The following is a 23571-nucleotide window of genomic DNA, read 5'->3' as shown; positions in this document are numbered from 1 at the left end:
TGAGCAGTGCCTGGTTTTCTCCACACATACTGCTTAGAGTTAAGGCCAAAAAGTTCTATCTTGGTCTCGTCAGACCAGAGAATCTTATTTCTCACCGTCTTGGAGTCCTTCAGGTGTTTTTTTAGCAAACTCCATGCGGGCTTTCGTGTGTCTTGCACTGAGGAGAGGCTTCTGTCGGGCCACTCTGCCATAAAGCCCCGGCTGGTGGAGGGCTGCAGTGATGGTTGAATTTCTACTACTTTCTCCCATCTCCCGACTGCATCTCTGGAGCTCAGTCACAGTGATCTTTGGGTTCTTCTTTGCCTCTCTCACCAAGGCTCTTCTCCCCTGATAGCTCAGTTTGGCCGGACGGCCAGCTCTAGTAAGGGTTCTGGTCGTCCCAAACGTCTTCTATTTAAGGATTATGGAGGCCACTGTGCTCTTAGGAACCTTAAGTGCAGCAGACATTTTTTTGTAACCTTGGCCAGATCTGTGCCTTGCCACAATTCTGTCTCTGAGCTCTTCAGGCAGTTCCTTTGACCTCATGATTCTCATTTGCTCTGACATGCACTGTGAGCTGTAAGGTCTTATATAGACAGGTGTGTGGCTTTCCTAATCAAGTCCAATCAGTATAATCAAACACAGCTGGACTCAAATGAAGGTGTAGAACCATCTCAAGGATGATCAGAAGAAATGGACAGCACCTGAGTTAAATATATGAGTGTCACAGCAAAGGGTCTGAATACTTAGGACCATGTGATATTTCAGTTTTTCTTTTTTAATAAATCTGCAAAAATGTCAACAATTCTGTGTTTTTCTGTCAATATGGGGTGCTGTGTGTACATTAATGAGGAAAAAAAATTAGCTTAAATGATTTTAGCAAATGGCTGCAATATAACAAAGAGTGAAAAATTGAAGGGGGTCTGAATACTTTCCGTACCCACTGTATATGCATGTGTACCAAACAAATACAGCATTGGTTTAACCACTGCATGAGCGGAACTTCATTGGAAACTTCCAGTTTTATATATTGTTACTTTTGATAAGAAACAAAGTCGCATCTTTCAAATTATGTCCTTTTTTCAGGAAATTCAAACAATAAATGCCGTTTGGATGCTCTTTGATGTGGCGTGACAGATCGCTGTATAAATGCCTCGGTTCAAACAGCAGCGTGATCCTACCTTCCTCCTTACTACTAGATTTAACGCGATATAAACATGAATGAACATCTCATGCCTCATATAATCGCTCAATCATTATTTCAACCGTGGAAAGATGGCAATAAAACAGCTTGTACACAAAACGTCACATACCTCAGGCAAGTCATCAGTGTCCTCAGCTTGTTAATTTGCTAGAGAAAAGAGCATTTCGAGAAATATTATTAATATAAAAAAAATAAAATAAAAATTCTGTGCGCAACTGTTTAACTGTTGGGAATTTTTTTTTTAAATCGGAGTATCTATTTACACTAAGCCCGCCTTGTTGGCAGAGGCTATTTACACTAACTCCACCCACTAATTTGTGATTGGGATTTACAAAAGACGGTCATTAATCGTCAGATTCAGTGGTGTAGATAGTAAAGTGTGTGTCGTACATCTTTTGACGCGATCGACCCGGGTTCGAATCTGCATTTTGGCTAACTTTTTTCTCCCTTTTCAAATTTCAAATCACACCAGAAAAGCATTTATTTTTAATAAAAATGAAGAAAATAATCAAAAAGTTGAAAATAAAGTATCGGGTAGGGTTAGGTGTAGGGAGGGCTTTTGTCCCAATAAGGTGGCATCCATTTAATAATTTGAATTAAAATTAAAATTTACACTAATTTTATTAAAAATAAAATTAAGTTATTATTGCACACTGTTTTATAATGTATTACAATGCTGAGGTGCAGATAATTGACACTATTTGCAATAAGTAATTAGCAGAATATCCTGCTATTTTAACTATCTATAGCTAATTGCACTTAGTGTAAATAGCATATCACAAAAAAAAAACTGCTATTTTCACTTAGTGTAAATAGCATCTATCGCTAAGAAAATACGCTATTTTCACTTCATCTTCCCGCGCCCCCAATAAATAAATAAATACACAAATAAATAAATAAATGTGTGCATAAATACACGTATTATTGTTTAAATACATAAATAAATAATTATACATATGATGAAAGTAGGCAAATAAATTAAATAAATTGGTGGGCAAAATTAAAAATAAAATTAAGTTATTATTGCACACTGTTTTATAATGTATTACAATGCTGAGGTGCAGATAATTGACACTATTTGCAATAAGTAATTAGCAGAATATCCTGCTATTTTAACTATCTATAGCTAATTGCACTTAGTGTAAATAGCATATCACAAAAAAAAAACTGCTATTTTCACTTAGTGTAAATAGCATCTATCGCTAAGAAAATACGCTATTTTCACTTCATCTTCCCGCGCCCCTGAAATAAATAGTTATTAAATTTAAGTTTGGACTCTGTTGTTAACTGTTGTTAATAATGTAAAAGGGCTCACTATAGTTTTAGTCGAGGTAGATTTTTATCCCTAAGAACTTTGATCACTCATTTATTTCTGAATGTAGTTCCACATTTTTTTTTTCCTCTACGCAACATGCTAATGAGAGGGTGTCAGTTATGCAAGAGTAGGCGGATCGTGTGTGACGCGCTTGAGCGTTTGCCTGCACATGCGTATTAACTTCATCAGTCAAGGTGACTGATTATTAGCTTACACTTTTTCATAGGGTTAGGTTTGTAGTTATAATCATGAGAGAGTTCAATTATAATTCCCTAAGAACATTTTAATTATAACTGAATTTATTTAAAGAAAGAGCAATTTGTTCAGTAAACCACTGTTTGATTAAAAAATAAATAAATAAAAAACATTAAAAACAATTTTATGTTAAGTTTTTCCCCCTGCTGTACTGAAACTGTACCAAATGGTGATGTCAAAACAGAGGTATGTACCGAACCGTCATGTTTGTGTACCATTACACCCCTAATATAGTTGTAGAGAAAGGGAAAGGTCTCAGCTATTGTACCATGTAAGCATGGGTGGCGCTAGGGAGGGGCTAGCAGGTGCTTCAGCACCCCAAAGACAAAATTACCCCCATTGCACCCCCACAGATTTTTTCTGGGATTATGAACAATCCCATTCCTAATTTTCTTAATTTTCCACCATCCTTTTTAAAATTAAACATGTATAACTTATGTTCTTTGAGAGCATAGACATGTTATCATGTAGTTCCATTCATGTTTTACAATTTTAAAACAATAAATTGAAAAAAACAAATCTTAATCCTGATTTGCTGCTTATTAATAGTTTGTGAGGTAGTTGTTAAGTTTAGGTATTGGGTAAGATTAGGGATGCAGAATATGGTCATGCAGAATATGTACTTTATAAGTACTAATAAACAGCCAATATGTTACAGTTTTTTACGATCCCTATGACAATTTTTCAATAATTGTAACAATTTTCCTAAACTCTTAACACAGTTAGCACAACATCCGTCTGTGTAGGCTATACAATTAACACATTTCTTGTTGCTTTGACACAAAATGCATACAGTTAACACAAATTTAAAATGCTTGAACTTCTTTTACACACAAGCTCAACCAAGACCAAAACAATGTAATTTTACTGGCAAATTTTCAAATGCTTTCACACTGTATGTCAGATCAGATAACATGATTTTCTAAAACTAACTTATAGGCTAAAGTCAAAGTGAACAGCTGTTCATATTGTGAATTGAAACACAAATATGTCTCCTGTATTTTATTCCATTGCTAATGAGAAGAGCTGATTGAAATTATGCAAATATATAAATTGCAGCTTATTCCCATCTGGAAAACACACTCAGGTGTTGAGGTTCTTTCAATCGCATGACCATTTGATATACAGTAAAAGAGGACCTCTTTGGGCTGATCTTGTGTGGAAAAGTCTTATTCTTAAATTCTGGAATAGTACAATTCTTAAAAAAAAAACTCTATTCACTCTTGTACTCTATTAATTTACTGCTTGTTTTCTTAAAAAAAAACACTAGCTTTTCTAATCTTTTTGTATTCTATCTATTTGTTTTCTTTTTATTTATTATACAATTAACAAAAGCAAAAAAGGCCTCTAACACTAGCTTGCTCTATTCTTTTTCTATTCTATCTGTTTTATTTTTATTTATTATGTAATTAAAAAAAATCCTTGCTACGTGTACTGCGTTAAGCTAACTCAGACTTGTTATAGCACTTGCATTTCATTGCTCTTTTGTTGATTTTGATTGCTTCTATTGTCCTCATTTGTAAGTCGCTTTGGATAAAAGTGTCTGCTAAATGACTAAATGTAAATGTATTGAAAAGTGCACTCCTGCATAAATGTGAGATTTTAGAAGATCTGCACACAAAGACTGGTGCCAGAGAAAGGGGACAGGTGGGAGACCACTTGCCAATATATGTGATCACATGGAACAATGTGTGCCACCATTCCCAGTGCAGTCAGAGCCTGGTTTGACAACCATTCGAGAATGATGTCTCTTTTCCTTGCTCCTTACTCCCCTTTCCTCAACCCCATTGAGGAGTTTTACTGAGCCTGGAGATGGAAGGTTTTTGACCATCGTCCCTCCAGATGTCCTTTCAAATGTCCCTCCAGGATGCAATGGATGCTGCATGCCAAGACATCACAGCTGAACAATACCAGGAAGGATAAGGCATACCAAAAGATTCTTCCCAAGATGCCTTGCCAGAGAAGATATCAGGTGTGATGTGGATGAGAACATGTGGCCAAACGCAGAAGACCAGGCAGATTAGATTACATTTATTTATTTATTTTTGATTCTTCTGTGACTTTTTCTGTTTGTATATTTTGTATTTTCACATGATAAATGACATGCATTTACTAAACCAAAAAAGAAAAAGAAATTGTAGTGTAAAACACAATATACTGTCTATTGTATAAGGTCAGACCTGACACCTAAAATAATGCAGTTTCTGTAATTCCATTTGATGTTAGTGTTTTTTATGATATTGTGCTATGATTGACTAAATGTTCCTGTTGGAAGAGAACGTGTGTTAGTGTTTTGGAATAATAATTTGATTTTGAGACATATTTTGGTAGATGTAGTGTATTGTGTTATGGTATTATTGTAATTTGAAAATTAGTGTTGGAGTTTAGTTTGCAATGTGTGATTTTGAGCATGAAATTAACTGTTTTGTCAATTGTGTGTTGTAGGTGTGTTGGTGCGTTAAGAGTTTAGGAAAATTGTTAGGAGTATTGAAAAAAATGTCATAGCGATCGTAAAAAAACTGTAATAATAGACATGCTAATAAGCAACTAGTTAATAATAAGAATTGGTCCGTATACTAAAGTGTTACCCAATAATCCTTCTAGTCTCCAGTAGCTCACAAAATACAAGAAGAGTATGTTCGGTTCAGTGTAATGGTCAGCATTATAATGTGCTGCCCTGTAGCAGCAACAGAAATGCTACTAATATGAATCCAAAGGAACTGTAGGCTGTCTTTAAACCTCATCAGTTACGAAATTGGATTTGTGCCTGACCTGCATGATTAAAGCAGTGGTCAACTGGCATGTTCGCTCTCTCTGAAGTCCATTACATCAGGATTTACTATTGCTGTGATCTCATGTGAGTGACAGGTTGCAGAATAAATAAATAAGGCATGTAAATCAGGCCAAATATGTATGTAAATAAAATCATGAAACAACATTAGAATAATTCCCCATATGCAAAACCTACATTACATCACTATGTAAAGAGTTTTGTGAACATTTGTCTACTCCGTCAGCTTACAAGTCAACACCGTCAGACAAAACCTGATGAAGTTGACATCTGACAGAGTTGACATTTTTGCACAACAACCACGTGTTGTACAGTGGAGCAATTTTGTTTTTTCCTTTAGTTTATAGCTGCATTAATAAACATAACACAAATGCCAAGATTTATCCCACAACTATTTACAGAAATTACACTGGGATGATGGAGTTGACATGTTAACGCTGTGACCGAAGAGACCTCAATATTGTTTGTATAAAATATAAAAAATATACAACTTCCAGGACTGTGTGTCCTACTGTAAGATCCACAGTGAACAGGAAATAGAAAAGGGTTCCTCGGAGATAAAGTTGCCGCTGACATTACCTGATTTATTCAGAATTATAAATGCCTAGGGGTCACAGTGAGGACTCAACTTTGTTGGATATTTTTCATGGGAAATATAAATCAAGATTTATTTTTTGTATTGTTTGATATATTACAGATCTCTGCCTTTTAATATAAATCTATATTTTTGAAACTATTGCATTTTTTAACACTTTGTTTGGCAGTTTAACATTGTGACCTCATGCTGAGGACAGGTTAAATTACATGTATTTGCAAGTGTAGAGCATGTATTTAAAATAATGCTAAAGAAATAATACAAAATAAAAGCAATGGATGCAGATTTCCTTTAGATGTTACTTTTTAGTTACTTTTATTTTGATGAATTTTTCATTTTTAACATAAAAAGGGCTTTTGTGCGTAGAACATGTTTTGTCCCTTATTTCAAGAATAAGTGTGTGTGTGTGTGTGTGTGTGTGTGTGTGTGTGTGTGTGGAGGTGAGCAATCTGAGATTGTGTGTGTGTGTGTGTGTGTGTGTGTGTGTGTGTTTAAATATGCAAATGAGGTCATATTGATTTAAATATGCATGATTTGCATCAACTTCCCAAACAGAAATCTAAACATTGGATGAAGCTAGGTTCAAAATTCTTGTTTAATTTTGTTGACATGAATGAATGAATGTTGTTTTTGTAAATAAATTAATATAATACACATATTTTACTAATAACACTAAATTTAAGAATTTAAGCGTAAGCCTCTGGACCAGCATATCTTTACGACCATAAGAAACATAAATTCATAAATCGATTCGAGTTGTCAATTGTCAAGGCAACAGTTTACGTATTTTTACATTCCAATTACACAAATTCATTCTGTGAATGTTTCATGAATAAGACCCATTGTGTGGGCGGCGTTTGAAACACCACAAGTTCTGACACTAGACTATTGGGTACAGCCATGGTTACTGCAGTATTTTTTTTTGTTTGTTTATGAAAACTATCTATCATTTAGATTGCCATTCGCCCCCAGTCACTTTGTAGACACAATTGTGTACACACTTCTGCCTTGGGGATGTGTGAACAAGGATTAAAAGAATCACAGAGAGGGATGGATTTCATCTAAAAGTTACTTGTCTGAACGCAGAAGGCAGCAGCACCGTGTCTGGCCAGTGCTACTGCACAGGCCAAAATCCAGCTAATTGTTCCTCGGCCTGTCCCGAGTGGGCTCAAAACACACTGCCATCTGTGAATGACAAAGAGGAAACACTCATCTAACAACAAATGTACATTCTGGTCCAATGGGAACATCATAAAAGAGCTCTTTGGTTGGCACTGCTTTTCTGGTGTAGTCGTTAAACAATGGCAACTCTGACCAACATCTGAATAGGATTCCCCATGGCAGAAAAATTTTATTTAGTTCCTAACAATAATCATCTGTGGGGGAGTGTCATATTTTATAGGATAAACGGGGGTCTCATTACACTCAATTAATTGTGCTTTAAATCAGTAGCCCCAGTCTATGAATGGGGATGTGCCAAACATCTCCAGTCACTCAACCAAGAGTTCAGACCTGAGAGCAGTGTTATGTGTTTTTCCTGGAGGAATTTGGGTTTCAGGTTCTGATTTCTTAGAAATTAATGTTTTGTGAAAATAAAATAAAATAATTATTTAGTGAAACAATTTAAATTATGTGTGGTTAATAAAATTACATTACATTAAATATTCTGTTGTTAGTTGTAGGTATGTAGGTAGGACAATAGATGAGTAGATAAAGTAGATAATTCTGATTATTTAGGGAATCAAATTAAATCATGTTTCCTAAATTTAAACTACAATTTAAAAAAGATAGCAGTAGATAGTTCTGATTCTGATTATTTGCTGAATCAATTTAAACTGTGATTATTTAATTTAATATGTAATTTAATAAAATAAAATAAAATAGTTTTAAGAGTTGTAGGCAGGTAGATGGGTAGACAGAAGCCTTAGTAGTTCTGATTCTGATTATTTGGTGAATCAATTTAAACTATGTTTGGTTAATTTAATTTTTAAACTAAACTAAACTAAACTAAAATTAATAGTTCAGATTATAATTATTTATTGAGACAATTTAAATTATGTTTGGTTAATAAAATAAAATAAAAATTTAATTACATTAAATATACTGTTGATAGTTGTAGGTAGGTAGGTATGTAGGTAGGACAGATGAGTAGATAAAGTAGATCATTTTGATTATTTTGGGAATCAGTTTGAATGATGATTCCTAAATTTAAAATAAAATACAATAAAATAAACCATTGAGAGTTACAGATATGTAGATTGGTAGATAGTTCTGATTCAATTCAATTCAAATTTATTTGTATAGCGCTTTTCACAATACACATTGTTTCAAAGCAGCTTTACAGAAAATGCACGTGTCTACATTACAATTTAGAGTGATCTGTTATCAGAAGTGAATGTGTCCAAGTAATGTTCATTTCACAAATGAACAGTTCAAGATAATAGAATCATACAATTAACATTAATTAATTTCAGGCAGAAGCTCATTAAAGCGAGTATTATTACAAGTGTGATCATAATGATAACAATATAGAGAAGAGATTCTATTTATTTGGAGAATCAATTTAAATTATGTTTGCTAAATATAATTTAAATATATAAAGTAAAGAAAAGTAAAGAAAAATAAAATAAGACCCATTCAGAATTGTAGTAGAAGTCTTAGGTAGTTAATTTAGTTTGGTTAGGGATTCTGGTTAGGGAATGCTGCTTTTGACACCGTTGATCATGAGATTCTACTCGACCGACTTCAGACCTGGGTCTGTCTATCAGGTCCTGTCTTAGACTGGTTCAGATCCTACTTAAGCACAGGGAATGTTGTGTTACACTGGGTACCTACACCTCCAGGCGTTACACCATTTCTTGTGGTGTTCCTCATGACTCGATTTTTGGGTCCTCTGTTATTTAACCTATACATGCTTCCTTTAGCTGGTGTAATTAACCAGTACAATATTTCATTTCACCAGTATGCAATGACATGCAACTCTACCTTTCACTTGCACCAGATGCCCATAATTCAATTTCCACACTACTTGACTGCATAGAGAGCATAAAATTGTGGATGTCCCAGAACTTTTTACAGCTAAACAAAGATAAGACAGATATACTTGTTATCGGTAATGACGTGCGGAGAGGATCTATTGCTCCACAACTTGACTCTCTATCACTAAAAGCCAGTAATCAGGCCAAGAACTTAGGAATTATATTTGATAGTGACCTCAGTTTTAAAAAAACATATTATCATTGTTACTAAAACAGTATATTATCACCTCAGAAACATCTCCAAAATACGTGACATTCTCTCCCCTTCTGACAGTGAGAAACTTGTTCATGCATTTGTTACGTCCAGACTTGACTACTGCAATAGTGTTTTTGTTGGGTTACCAAAGAGCTCTATTAAACACTTACAAAGAGTTCAGAATGCAGTTGCACGAATGCTAACTCACTCTAAAATTAGAAATCACATTACTCCAACACTCAGATCCCTTCACTGGCTGCCTGTATCATTCAGAATTGAATTCAAGATCCTCTTATTAGTTTTTTAATATCTTCATGGAACTGTCCCTATATATCTTTCTAATTTGTTAAATAAATATACTCCAGCAAGATCGCTCCGAACATCAAACAGTAATGTGTTGGTTGTGCCTAAGACTCTGCTGAAAATTGGGGAGTCAGCCTTTAGTTATTTCGGTCCCAAGCTATGGAACTCTCTTCCTGACAACCTACGAGCCATCGACTCACTGTGCACTTTTAAAAAGTATCTCAAAACACATTTGCTCACTGGGGCCTTTCCTTGACTCATTTTATTATTGTATTTTATTATTTTATTTCTATTATGTGATTTCATTTTTTTTACGTTTGTTATTGTGTATTGTAAATTTTCTATCCTGTAAAGCACTTTGTAAACACTGTTTTAAAAGGTGCTATATAAATAAAGCTTTACTTACATTAGCCTCCACTTTGACTGTACATTTTTCCAGTGTGAGAAACTTTAATCTGTTTGAACTCGTACACTCGACTTCCTACGTTTTAAGATCTGGGAGGTTTCTTTGATTCCCACTCTGTTATTGACAAGGCACCATCTTTCCCTGTTTTAGAACCAGCTCTCAAAATTTCCCTCTAAAACATGGGCTGATGGAAATGAACAAAGGAAAGGGTATTGGTCTACATTACAATTTAGAGTGATCTGTTATCAGAAGTGAATGTGTCCAAGTAATGTTCATTTCACAAATGAACAGTTCAAGATAATAGAATCATACAATTAACATTAATTAATTTCAGGCAGAAGCTCATTAAAGCGAGTATTATTACAAGTGTGATCATAATGATAACAATATAGAGAAGAGATTCTATTTATTTGGAGAATCAATTTAAATTATGTTTGCTAAATATAATTTAAATATATAAAGTAAAGAAAAGTAAAGAAAAATAAAATAAGACCCATTCAGAATTGTAGTAGAAGTCTTAGGTAGTTAATTTAGTTTGGTTAGGGATTCTGGTTAGGGAATGCTGCTTTTGACACCGTTGATCATGAGATTCTACTCGACCGACTTCAGACCTGGGTCTGTCTATCAGGTCCTGTCTTAGACTGGTTCAGATCCTACTTAAGCACAGGGAATGTTGTGTTACACTGGGTACCTACACCTCCAGGCGTTACACCATTTCTTGTGGTGTTCCTCATGACTCGATTTTTGGGTCCTCTGTTATTTAACCTATACATGCTTCCTTTAGCTGGTGTAATTAACCAGTACAATATTTCATTTCACCAGTATGCAATGACATGCAACTCTACCTTTCACTTGCACCAGATGCCCATAATTCAATTTCCACACTACTTGACTGCATAGAGAGCATAAAATTGTGGATGTCCCAGAACTTTTTACAGCTAAACAAAGATAAGACAGATATACTTGTTATCGGTAATGACGTGCGGAGAGGATCTATTGCTCCACAACTTGACTCTCTATCACTAAAAGCCAGTAATCAGGCCAAGAACTTAGGAATTATATTTGATAGTGACCTCAGTTTTAAAAAAACATATTATCATTGTTACTAAAACAGTATATTATCACCTCAGAAACATCTCCAAAATACGTGACATTCTCTCCCCTTCTGACAGTGAGAAACTTGTTCATGCATTTGTTACGTCCAGACTTGACTACTGCAATAGTGTTTTTGTTGGGTTACCAAAGAGCTCTATTAAACACTTACAAAGAGTTCAGAATGCAGTTGCACGAATGCTAACTCACTCTAAAATTAGAAATCACATTACTCCAACACTCAGATCCCTTCACTGGCTGCCTGTATCATTCAGAATTGAATTCAAGATCCTCTTATTAGTTTTTTAATATCTTCATGGAACTGTCCCTATATATCTTTCTAATTTGTTAAATAAATATACTCCAGCAAGATCGCTCCGAACATCAAACAGTAATGTGTTGGTTGTGCCTAAGACTCTGCTGAAAATTGGGGAGTCAGCCTTTAGTTATTTCGGTCCCAAGCTATGGAACTCTCTTCCTGACAACCTACGAGCCATCGACTCACTGTGCACTTTTAAAAAGTATCTCAAAACACATTTGCTCACTGGGGCCTTTCCTTGACTCATTTTATTATTGTATTTTATTATTTTATTTCTATTATGTGATTTTTTTTATGTTTGTTATTGTGTATTGTAAATTTTCTATCCTGTAAAGCACTTTGTAAACACTGTTTTAAAAGGTGCTATATAAATAAAGCTTTACTTACATTAGCCTCCACTTTGACTGTACATTTTTCCAGTGTGAGAAACTTTAATCTGTTTGAACTCGTACACTCGACTTCCTACGTTTTAAGATCTGGGAGGTTTCTTTGATTCCCACTCTGTTATTGACAAGGCACCATCTTTCCCTGTTTTAGAACCAGCTCTCAAAATTTCCCTCTAAAACATGGGCTGATGGAAATGAACAAAGGAAAGGGTATTGATGGCTCTGCTAGGCAGCCCCTCTGCCGTATCTCCTGCAATCTGAGCTGCCATCTGGTTAGATAAAATTTAAAGAGGACTGTTTGTTCTTTCCTCTCAGACCAGTGCCGAGAAAGATTTTTCTAATTAAAATGCCATTATTTTTTCATGGATCTTACTCAGCCGTCTGGTGTATTAGCCAAGTTCTTGCCAGTGTGTGAATATAGTGTCTGTGGTTCAGTTGGCCATGGTTCAAGAAGACATGAGTCGGAGACAAAACAAAACCTGCTATATGTGTTGTTGCTGAGAGAATACATCACCTTTGAAATTATTTTGATTGATAAAGAAATATTTATAAGACAATTATTTATGCATGACCATATTCCTTTATTATTTTATTTTATTTTATTTTACTTTACTTAGAATTAAATTAAGGAAATATTTATATTATTTGAATGTATAATGTTTAATTAACCCTTTTGTAGTTGTATTTTTCCAGTGACTTATTTGTGTGTATATTTTAGAGATGTTCGAGAGTTTGCCAATGGATCTGTATGTGTGGAGTGTGACAGCCAGTGTGAAAAGGCCGAAGATAAATCTCTTACCTGTCATGGCCCTGTAAGTAAACCAAGCAGTGCTATTTAAAGTCAACATCATCAGAATTGATCAAATTGACTTCCTTGGAAAAAAATAAAAAGAAAAAAAAATGTTCGTCTTCGTAATCTTTCATAAAAATGCATTAACTTGCCTTGACTTTTCCCTATCAAATTTCACCCTACATTTTTGAGTAAAATAGACTCTGAATGCCATTTCATGTTGATGATTTTTTAAATGCCTTTTAATTTTGCCCCACTATTCAAACCCCACCCATCAGGGCCATCATTATGATATTTTTTGACATTGTTCAGTAAATTAAGTGAACAGTCCTCTATTTTGTCTGTAAAATGTAAAAATGAAAGGGCTGAAGTTTTAGACTTTAAATGCAGATGAACAAAGCTGTCAGCTTCTTATGATAATGTGCCTGTCCATCTCAATTCCTAAGATGCATAATTAGCAACATCAGAGCTGTCAGAGAATGTAAGAACTCGTCCAACCGTGTGACGCCTGTCTCAAAATGGGCAATTACTTAGATCAAATATGTATGAATTTGTTTATGTTGTCAACACCGCAATGTAATTTAAGTAAAAGTTTAATGAAAGTTGCTCAAACTCATTAGAAATTATCAAAAAGTGCCATGTGCATAAAATATTTGGGATAAGCATCAATAAAATATTGTAAGTAGTTATTTTCCTTTATTTATCCATCCTCAAGTATGACTCCTAGACAAATAACATTTAATAGGTCATTCTCGTGTGTTTGGTCTGCATGGTTTAGGGTCCAGATCACTGCTTGAAGTGCTTGCATCTCAAAGACGGACCCAACTGTGTAGAGAAATGCCCTGATGGTCTGCAGGGAGCAAACAGCTTCATCTTCAAATATGCTGAGACCAACAACGAGTGCCATCCCTGCCACCCCAACTGCACCCAGGGGTATGTATCTGCATGCATGTGTGTTTGCCTTTTCCTACAGGCTAGTGCTACTTAACACAGAGAGCCTTTTCTATTGAGGCTTGAGTGATTATAATCGCTATGGCAACTGCAATAATTGCATTACAAACATCTTACCGACTTCTTGCCTTGTTAATAAGGAGCCAGATATAGTGGTAAATACCATTTGACAGTAGTTACAGCAGCTTCAAACATGGCTTATCTAATCATTTTTTCTTTGTACACTACTGTTCAAAAGTTTGAAGTCAGTAATAATTCATCTCTTATGCTCAACCTGGCTGCCTTTATTTGATAAAAAAATACAGTAATATTGCAAAATATTATTACAATTTAAAATATCAGTTTGTCTATTTGAATATATTTAAAAAAGTCATTTATTTCTGTGATGAAAAGCTGAATTTTCAGCATCATGACTCCAGTCTTCAGTGTCACTTGATCCTTCAGAAATCATTATAATATGCTGATTTGTTGCTCAAGAAACATGTATTATTGTTATTGATGTTGAAAAACCTTGTGCTGTTTAACATTTTACCAAGAAAATGTATTATTTGATGAGTAGAGAGATCAAAAGAACAGCATTTATTTGAAATATAAATATTTTTCTGTCACTTTTGATCAATTTAATGTGTCCTTGCTGAAATAAATGTCTTTATTTCAAAAATAAAATAAAATTGCACAACAGTGTAAGTAAAGCTTTATCTACATGTCAACTTTTAAAACAGTTACAAGAAACAAATAAATGTTGCACAATAATATTAATACAAAAAAATAATAATAATAGACAAAAAAATAATAATAATAATTAAAATATATCATGAAATATAATTAATAATTAGTTAAGTATTAGTTAATTATTCATGAATTAATAGAATGAAAAAATACTATTTTACTAAATTAAAATGCTACTAAGAAAAAGTGTTACTACGTGTTAAATTGTTACATATTGTGAAGCTGTTTTTATCATAAGAATGTCAGAATTATCATTAGTTTGTTACGAATAATTTGCTTGAGTGATATACCTGTACAATAATAATCAAAAAATATTGATAATATGATTTGATCATAACACATACCACACATACAGTAGCTTACTCACTTTTATATAAATAATTATTTAAAAAAAAAAAGGAAAGAAAATAAAAGAAAAGAAAAGGAAGAAGTGTGGCCCTTGAGCCTAAGGGATCCTTCTTTGTGGCCCCTGAGTTTTCCTTGGTTCACTAGCCCTGCTCTAGGCAAATCTTTTGCTCAGTTTCATCTTGGAAATCTTATAAATGTCTGCATTCATTCAAACAGCCCAGTTTTCATGTCACTATCTAAACTTTGAGTACCCAGTGAGATGGCGAATTTGGGTGCAGTTCCACAGGCCTTCAGTGTCACATCCCGTAGATCTGAAGCAGATCATACTGCACATGGACATACTAGAGACCCAACCTCTGCTTCGCTCTGGTCTGTCTTGGCTCTCAAATCAAAGCTCTTGTAATGCTCTAGGACACCATAATAAAAGGGTTCGTGAGCCCTTCATCTTGTGGGTGACAGTCATCGCCGCTGGTTACAGTCAGGCATGCGCTCTTCAGCACTGTTCTCTATGATTACTGAACCCAGTCACCACTGTCACGGTGCTCCAACATGCCTTATCCCTGTATGTAGAGCTCTGGAGATCATTTCAGGCTATACTGAAGCTCATGCAAGAGGCTAATGCTAGACAGATGACTAGGTAGATCAGCAGTTAACATGGTACACATTCATTACCAAAAGTGAGCGATATACACAACGTTTCCAAGGCTTGGGCTAGGTAAGGTTTTTTCAAATGTTTTTGAAAAGTCTTTTATGCTCACCAAGGCTGCATTTATTTGATCAATAAATAAAGCAAAAACAATAGTTTTGTGAAATATTGTTACCATTTAAAATAACGGTTTCCTATTTGAGTACATTTTAAAATGTAATTTATTCCAGAATTTTCAGCATCATTACTCCAGTCTTGACTGTCACAGGATCCTTCAGAAATCAGTCTAATATGCTGATTTGGTGCTCAAGTAACATTTGTTATTATTATCATTGTTGAAAACAGTTGTGCTGCTTCATATTTTTGTGGAAACCATAATACATTTTTGATAAATAGAAAGTTCAAAAGAACACCATTTAATTGAAATATTTGTTTTGTAACAATGTAAGTGTTTACTGTCACTTTTGATTAATTTAATGTGTAAAGGTAATATTTAAAAAAAAGCATCATCATCATTAGTAGTAATCCATATCATAATTGTGTTTTTTTTTTTTTTTTAATCTTGTCTGTGTCATAGGTGTACTGGACCCCGGATCCAAGATTGTATCGGAATGCTGGACAGGTAAACGCCTAAATGTTTTTTTTTTTTCTGGATTTAACCTTATATAAATAATATATACTATATGAATGTCAAAAGCAAAGTACCCCTTCAGGAACTCGAGCTGCGTCGAGATTCGCTTTGGGAACGCCCCTGCGTGACCGCGTTCTGAAGCACGTGTCAAATCAGCCCAATGGAGTAGCGAGACGTCACGAGCGGGGTGACGTACGCATCAGAAAGTATAAAAGCGCATCCGGCAGAGCGCAAACCAGCTTCTGCTCTTCAGTAGCGCTCTGTGTATGTGTCTGTCTATTTACTGTTGTCTGTCAGCACAAACATTTATAAAACAATATCATGAAAAAGTCTATGAAGGCGAGCGAACGGCATTACAAATGCTGTGTTCCTCCCTGCCTACGATATCTGGCGGCGGGGGATACACACTATTTGTGTCGTTTGTTTGGGAGCGGAGCATGCACGGTCAGCTCTCGAGGGGGCTAATTGTCATGACTGCGAGCTGCTCTCGCTGCGCACGCTCCGCTCTCGCCGTGTTTGATGAGAGCGGCCAGGCTCGTGATCCCGCTGGCAGCAGTCCCGCTGTTGCCGAGGCACAGGGTAGACTGTTGTCATGGGGATCGCAAGTGGATTTAGCGGAGGTCTTCCTCCGAGGAGGTAGAGGTGATGAGTGTCGAGACAGAGGAGACTGTGGACTCGCCACCGCAGTCCCTCGCGTATAAGGAGCTCGTGGAGGTTGTGACTCGTGCTGTAGCCAAGTTAAATATCGTTTGGCCAGCCGAGAAACAGGACGCTGATCCTAAAAGCAAATTAGACGAGCGTTTCCTAAGGGCTAGATCACAGCCTTCACGACGGGGCCTTCCGTTTTTTCCCAATCTCCATGCCGAGGTGTCAAGATCGTGGGAAAAACCGTATTCTTCCCGTATCTATAGCCCCACAGTGTCTAATTATTCCAATATCGTGGGGCGATCCCGCTGGCAGCGGTCCCGCTGTTGCCGAGGCACAGCGCAGACTGTTGTCATGGGGATCGCAAGTGGATTTAGTGGAGGGATCCGAAACGGGCTCGTCCTTTTCACCCGCTAGATCCGCGGCTCTCTCTCAGGGTTCGGAAGCCCTGAACATCTCTAAGTTTCTTCCCCCTGGAGAGAGAGCCAGGCACTTCATCTATCTTCCTCAGAGGAGGTAGAGGTGATGAGTGTCGAGACAGAGGAGACTGTGGAGGTTACGTATGTAACCATGGTATCCCGAGGGAACGAGACGCTGCGTCTCTTTGCCATACTCCCTGCATCCCTGCAGGCGCTACTTCATCGAAGCTGGTTTGCACTCTGCCGGATGTGCTTTTATACTTTCTGGTGCTTACGTCACCCAGCTCGTGACGCCTCGCTACTCCATTGGGCTGATTTGACACATGCTTCAGAACGCGGTCACGCATGGGCGTTCCCAAAGCGAATCTCGACGCAGCGTCTCATTCCCTCGGGGAACCATGGTTACATATGTAACCTAGAGACGGTTTTCATAACTACAGTTCTGACACTTCACTTTAGGAAACTAAAAATCAATTAATTAAATACAGTCAACACATTACAGAATATTTCCAAGTAGCTTTTATTTGTTTCCCTTTAGAGAACTTTTCATACCTTTGTTAAGCATAGAAAGTATTTTGATAATTGAGTTGGTTTGAATGTGTGATAATTAGGTGTTATGATTTGAAAGAACATGGCACTATTTCTGGAAATGCAGTAGGCCTTCTTAAAAGTTCAGGTTTTTACTGAGAGTTACCCATTTTTTTCTTACTTTTAATATTAACAGAAAAAGAAAAAGAATAGGATAGTGAGTATTTTTGAATAACTGATTTCATTGATAATGCCATTTTCCTAGTTGGGCACTTCTCTTAAAATGGCAATAAAAATCTAAAATGAAAAATGTAAATGTTCCTACAGTATATTATGTTTCATGTTTTAAGTCCTTGCGTTTTCCTCCAGGACTCCTCTGATTGCAGCTGGGGTGATTGGAGGGATGTTTGTGGTTGTAATCGTGGCCCTTGGATTTGCTATCTTTTTCCGACGGAAGAGCATCAAGAAGAAAAGAGCCTTGCGCCGTTTCCTAGAAACAGAGGTGAGAGCTAAAAATCACACAACATTTAAAATAATTTGAACAATTTGGATGCAGTAAATAAATTTGAAAAACATTTAGTCTCAGGAGACACACAGTCAGAGAGAAAATAAAAAATGCAGACAGAAAGCCTGGCCAGTGAAATTGGTGTGGTGGTGCATGAATGGGTCTATGGGGTCTATAACCACTCTCAATTTTCCATTTGAAAGTGCCCCTCTCACTTCAATGGTGGGAAACCTCAAAAGGAATAATGTAGATCATTTTCAGATCCTTAAATGAAAACTTATGAAAGTTCTTCAAAATGTCCTGCAGCCAGTATGTGTGTGAGTATGTGCATTTGATATAAAGTTTAAGTCAATATTATGGAATCTGCAGTTCTGTTAGGTGTTAAGGAGTGTAAAGCACTAAATTGATCTGCTATTTCAGTATCTATTTCTTGCAGATAAATCCAGTTTTGAAGGTGTATTTGCTGTGTTTGTCTTTCTTTTTTTCGGCAAGAAAACTCAATATCAGGATTAATATTAATTAAACTATTTGGAAATTAGGTCTGTCCATGGCAACCATTGGGCGTTTTATTTAAATGGTGATTTTCTAGAGGTCAAAGTGTATTTGCAATCAAAATAAATAAATAAATAAAGGAAAACTAACAGAAAATTAAGAATGAGAACTTAGGAGAGGAAGGGTTAATGTTGTGAAAGTTTTTGGTTGAGGTTTAAAGGTGGAAATGGAAAGATATTGGAAAGTGTCAATGGAAGTGAATTACCTAAACACTTAAAGATCTGTCACCCAAAAGGGTTGAAATCTAGGAAAAAAGTAGCAATCTGAACTTAGAGGTCCGGACATTAGTGCAGGAATATATGGATGCAGTAGCTCACATAGATAATGAGGTGCAAACACTATGAAAAGCCTTGAAGGTTAAGAAAAGTGGGGGACCACTGTAAGGTGATATGAATTGTGCTTTGTAATTGTGAAAACTCTTATCAACTAATTGTGTATGGTTTTATACATGGTTTTGGTTTGGTTTTTGGTATGGTTTTGTAATTTGGCAAAGTTTTTAGTGGCAAGTCAACCCTCTACAATGTGAATAAATCACTCGCATATGCGACAAAATTATGTCTAACATTAGCCATTTGCTAATAAATTCTTAGATTTTGCTCGGCAGTGTGTGAGTTGGAGGCCGAACACTCTAACTGAGTTCTTCAGAGTTTCACTCTCCGTCAAGCGATCTGTGCTATTTTTCAGTTCATCTCAATGGATGCTCAGCGTACCTGTATTTGACCTACCGTAAACACTAGTGTAAAGGTGAACGAATTGCCATCGTTTTGCTGAGAGCACTGGTTCTCACACACATGCAAAGAAAGAGAGAGGGAGTCTTACATACAATGCAGAATTATAAACAATATTATCTGTTGTATTTTCCTGTATTGTTCTTTTAAATTGTAAACTGTATGGTCTTTAAAATTGAGAAATGGGTTGAACATGATGTCAAAATGCCTTGTAGTTTTGAGTTTGGGGTCCTAAAATCTCTGTTGAAGGGATATGAAATTGGATCTCGGTCTGAGATTAGAAGCAATTTCATTAACCTCTTGATAAGCCTAAAGATCAGCTTAAAAATGGTGAGTCAAGTTAAATAATGTCACTGAAAGAATCTCTGTATAAGCACAGGCTTAATTTGAGAAGTAAAGAAGGGGAGAACAAAGACTGAGCAATGCAAACTGAAAACTTAAAAACCAAAACCAAGAATATAACCTACTGACTATAACCAAATGAATACATTTGTACATGATGACAATAATGAAATCAGACCGAAAATGTGTCCATTATGGTGCCAACCTGTGGCTGACAGATGAAACTAAATTAGACATTGTAGTTATGTATGAATTTGTGATTATGTTGAGTGATTTTGGTGTTGTAAATGTCTTTTGAGCAGTTGGTGGAACCTTTAACGCCAAGCGGCACGGCGCCCAACCAGGCACAGTTACGTATACTGAAGGAGACGGAGCTCAAGAGGGTAAAGATCTTGGGAACAGGAGCCTTTGGCACTGTTTACAAGGTACTACATTCGCTTTTATGATTTTTGTGTTTATATGAGTTTTGTGTTTTCTCAACAATATATTTTTTACAATTTAGCATGTCATTGACTTCATCTGTCATCTTCTTTATAAGGGAGTCTGGGTTCCAGAAGGGGAAACGGTGAAGATTCCAGTGGCTATAAAGATACTCAATGAAAGCACAGGACCTAAAGCCAATGTGGAGTTTATGGATGTGAGTAATTTACAATTAAACCTTACTTTACTTTACTTTTTACCATCATTTGCAAAATAAGAATGCAAGAACAGACAACTGAATGGATTTACTGAGAATGTCCATTTCACCCACAGTGCAAATCAAATAACTCTAAGCAACGCAATATTTTCTGGCAATTACATGCATTGTTAAATACATTTAACGTTAGACTAACCAAGTTAAGCTATTGCTTTTAAGGCTATATGGCTTTGAGATGCTATCTTAAAGCAGGGGTGTCAAACTCAGACAAATTCAGAGCTCCATGTCGGGTTTTCCAAATGGAACACTCACTCTTGGGAACTCGGTCTATCTCACTCAACCCCAAGTTGAGAATTCAAAATGGCTGCTCCCTACATGAGCAAAAGTGAAAGCTATAAATACTTCAATATTATGCGTTTCTGTTATATTCCCATGTCATTATTGAGTCATTACTGCCCAACCTCTATCTGTGAACATGTCACTATGGTGTGTGTGAGTGTCTGCAGTTACAAAATGCAGTGTAATGCTCTGTTTTTGCTAACACTGCTAATGCTAACATGAGTGAACTCTGTTACATGTTTTCTGACTTCTCTACTCCAGTGGTTTTCAACCATGGGTCGCGACACATAAAATGGGTCGTCAGGATGATTTAAGTAATAATAATAATAATGAAAGTAATTTAAGTAAAAGTAATAATAATGTATATATGTATGCAACAAAGCTCAAGACTCTGGGAAGAAGGAAGCGTGAACCAGCAAACATAACTTTAATAACAAACAACAAAATGAATGTAAAACCACCTCACAGCAGACTCCAGTGCATATCTCTCTGTTTGCGCTCTGGAGAGCATCAAAGGTTTACAACGTGTTTTTGCAGCTTTGAACACTGTAGCCAATCACAGACATATTTGTTGATTTCTTGAATGCAATGGCCAATCAGAATCCACTCACTGCTCAAAACACAGGTGTTCTTTTCAGTGCTGAGTTCTGCAAGCTCATCCTCTCATTGTAACAAACAAAGTATAGACACAATGTAAATAAGATATTTATTGTACAGTGTAGAGAAATTCATTGATTATTATTAACTGAATTTTCTGAGATTGCGATAAACTGAAATGAGTGACAGCTTTTCAGTGATTATTAAGGGATTATATATATTCTTGGCTATATATAATCCAATCAGAATTTGAATAAAAGTTTTGTTTTTCATGATGCTAAGAGGACCAACGTGGTGAACATGCTTCAAAGTTTATATATATGAGTTGCGTCAATTTAAAAAGAAAAAAAATAATAATAGGGTCGCTCTAGTTGTTCCAATAGTTGGAAAACCACTGCTGTACTGGAACACGGTCCACTTGGGTGTAATGGCATTCTCAGCTCCGACATCCAACTTCCGAGTTAAATCGAATGCATCATTAATTCCAACCCTGCTCCAACACACAAACCATATAGTTTACAAATAAACCTGAAGGACTTGATTAGCTGGGTCAGGTGTGTTTAATTATGGTTGAAGCTAAACCCTGCAGGACTGTGGCCCACCAGAAACTGAGTTTGACACCCCTGTCTTAAAGTTTGTATTGAATGCAAGGGGTCAGGTGAATGACAAGTTTTTATACCAGGTTTGTTTTGCAATTGCTTTCTGTAACTGCATTATTGCATAAATGTACACTATAGTAAAAGTAAAAAGTTTGGGGTCGGTACGGTTTTGAAAAAAGTCTCTTATGCTCTTAGTCTCTTATGCTCTTATGCATTTATTTAATCAAAAGTCTTCAGTGTCACATGATCCTTCAGTGATCATTCTGATATGCTACTTTGCTGCTCAAGAAATATTTCTTACTATTATCAGTAATGAAAACAGTTGTGCTGCTTAATATTTTTGTGGAAACCTTCATGCATCTTTTTTTAGGATTCTTTGATTAATAAAAAGTTTGAAAGAACAGCATTTATTTTAAGTGGAAATGTTTTGTAACATTATAAATGCCTTTACTGTCCTTTCTTTCCCAATATGTATTGTATTGTGAGGTAGTTGGCGATAAACGCTAGTTTGGCTCCTACCCTACTTCGTAATACTAACTGGACCTAGAGTTTACATACTGCATATCGAGGGTGTTGATGAAAACAGCACATTTTCGGTGTTTCTGTTTTTGTCTTCTAGGAAGCACTGATCATGGCCAGCATGGAGCATCCTCATCTGGTCCATCTTTTGGGGGTCTGCTTGAGTCCCACTATTCAGCTGGTAACTCAGCTCATGCCCCACGGCTGCCTGCTGGACTATGTACATGAACACCAGGAGAACATCGGCTCCCAGCTGCTGCTCAACTGGTGCGTGCAGATTGCAAAGGTATGAGTTCCCATGAACGAGTGGTTTTTTTGCCTTTGTAGTTGAGCATGAACTTTGAAAAACATTGTCTCAAATAATTAATCTCTGTGTAATCTCTCCAATGTTTGTTGTTTTGATATTTGAGAGTTCATAGTAAATGCACTATATTTGATTCCTTGCAAGTTTTTATGCTGAACGCACACATCTGCAGGCTGCTGAATCACTAAATACTCAGTTGCTTTGGCTCAGTTGGGTACCACATCAAATAGAAGGACGCTCTTCGAAGTACTTCGAAGGAAGAAGCTCCAGTGTCTCATGCGTCAAATGAGTGCAACTGCCCCAACCATGTTTAAAGAGAAAGTCTTCTTTCTTCAGCTCTGTGACTGAAACATTATATAATGGACTGGTGTATGAAGGACTTCAGGAAAAATATCAGTTTCCGAACTAGGCTTTCCATTTCCTACTCAGCATAGCATGAAATATTCATTCATTGTTATTTTATTCTACCAGTTGAGCTGTGGTACTTAAATAGTCAATGTAAGTTGAAGACCAGTTTGTGTCATTTGCCAATCTAGCTTCACACTCCTTTACCCATTATTCCGTATTTCTATAATATCAGTAGTCTGGTTTCCATCCCACATATATACTACCATTGTATATGTGGGAAGCAAGTTTTTTTTAAAGCGAGGATGCATTAAATTGCATCAAAAGTGACAGTAAAGACATTTATAACATTTCAAAAGATTTATTTCAAATTAATGCAGCACAACTGTTTTCAACATTGATAATAATAATTGTTGCTCGAGCACCCAGTCAGCATATTAGAATGATTTCTGAATGTGACACTGAAGACTAGAGTAAAGGAAGACAGGAATAAATGACATTTAACGGTAAGATAGACAGACAGACAGACAGACAGACA

At 36.1% G+C, this 23571-nt stretch overlaps 1 protein-coding gene across 1 annotated transcript in view; it reads left to right on the top strand.

Annotated features, from left to right (window-relative positions):
* Positions 1–23571, top strand: part of LOC107702505 (receptor tyrosine-protein kinase erbB-4-like) — a 114533-nt gene that overhangs the window by 74815 nt on the left and 16147 nt on the right. Inside the window, exons 13-19 of the mRNA XM_016504847.1 lie at positions 12598–12691; positions 13448–13602; positions 15921–15965; positions 17936–18068; positions 19996–20118; positions 20232–20330; positions 22485–22670. Of these exons, the coding sequence (XP_016360333.1) occupies positions 12598–12691; positions 13448–13602; positions 15921–15965; positions 17936–18068; positions 19996–20118; positions 20232–20330; positions 22485–22670 (835 nt within the window). The remainder of the gene's footprint in view (positions 1–12597; positions 12692–13447; positions 13603–15920; positions 15966–17935; positions 18069–19995; positions 20119–20231; positions 20331–22484; positions 22671–23571) is intronic.

The sequence above is a fragment of the Sinocyclocheilus anshuiensis genome, unplaced genomic scaffold (genome assembly GCF_001515605.1).
Source record: "Sinocyclocheilus anshuiensis isolate Anshui unplaced genomic scaffold, SAMN03320099.WGS_v1.1 scaffold218, whole genome shotgun sequence".
In the NCBI taxonomy this organism is placed as follows: domain Eukaryota; kingdom Metazoa; phylum Chordata; class Actinopteri; order Cypriniformes; family Cyprinidae; genus Sinocyclocheilus; species Sinocyclocheilus anshuiensis.
Note: the sequence above shows the minus strand (reverse complement) of the source record. Positions and strands in the feature narration are given on the sequence as shown.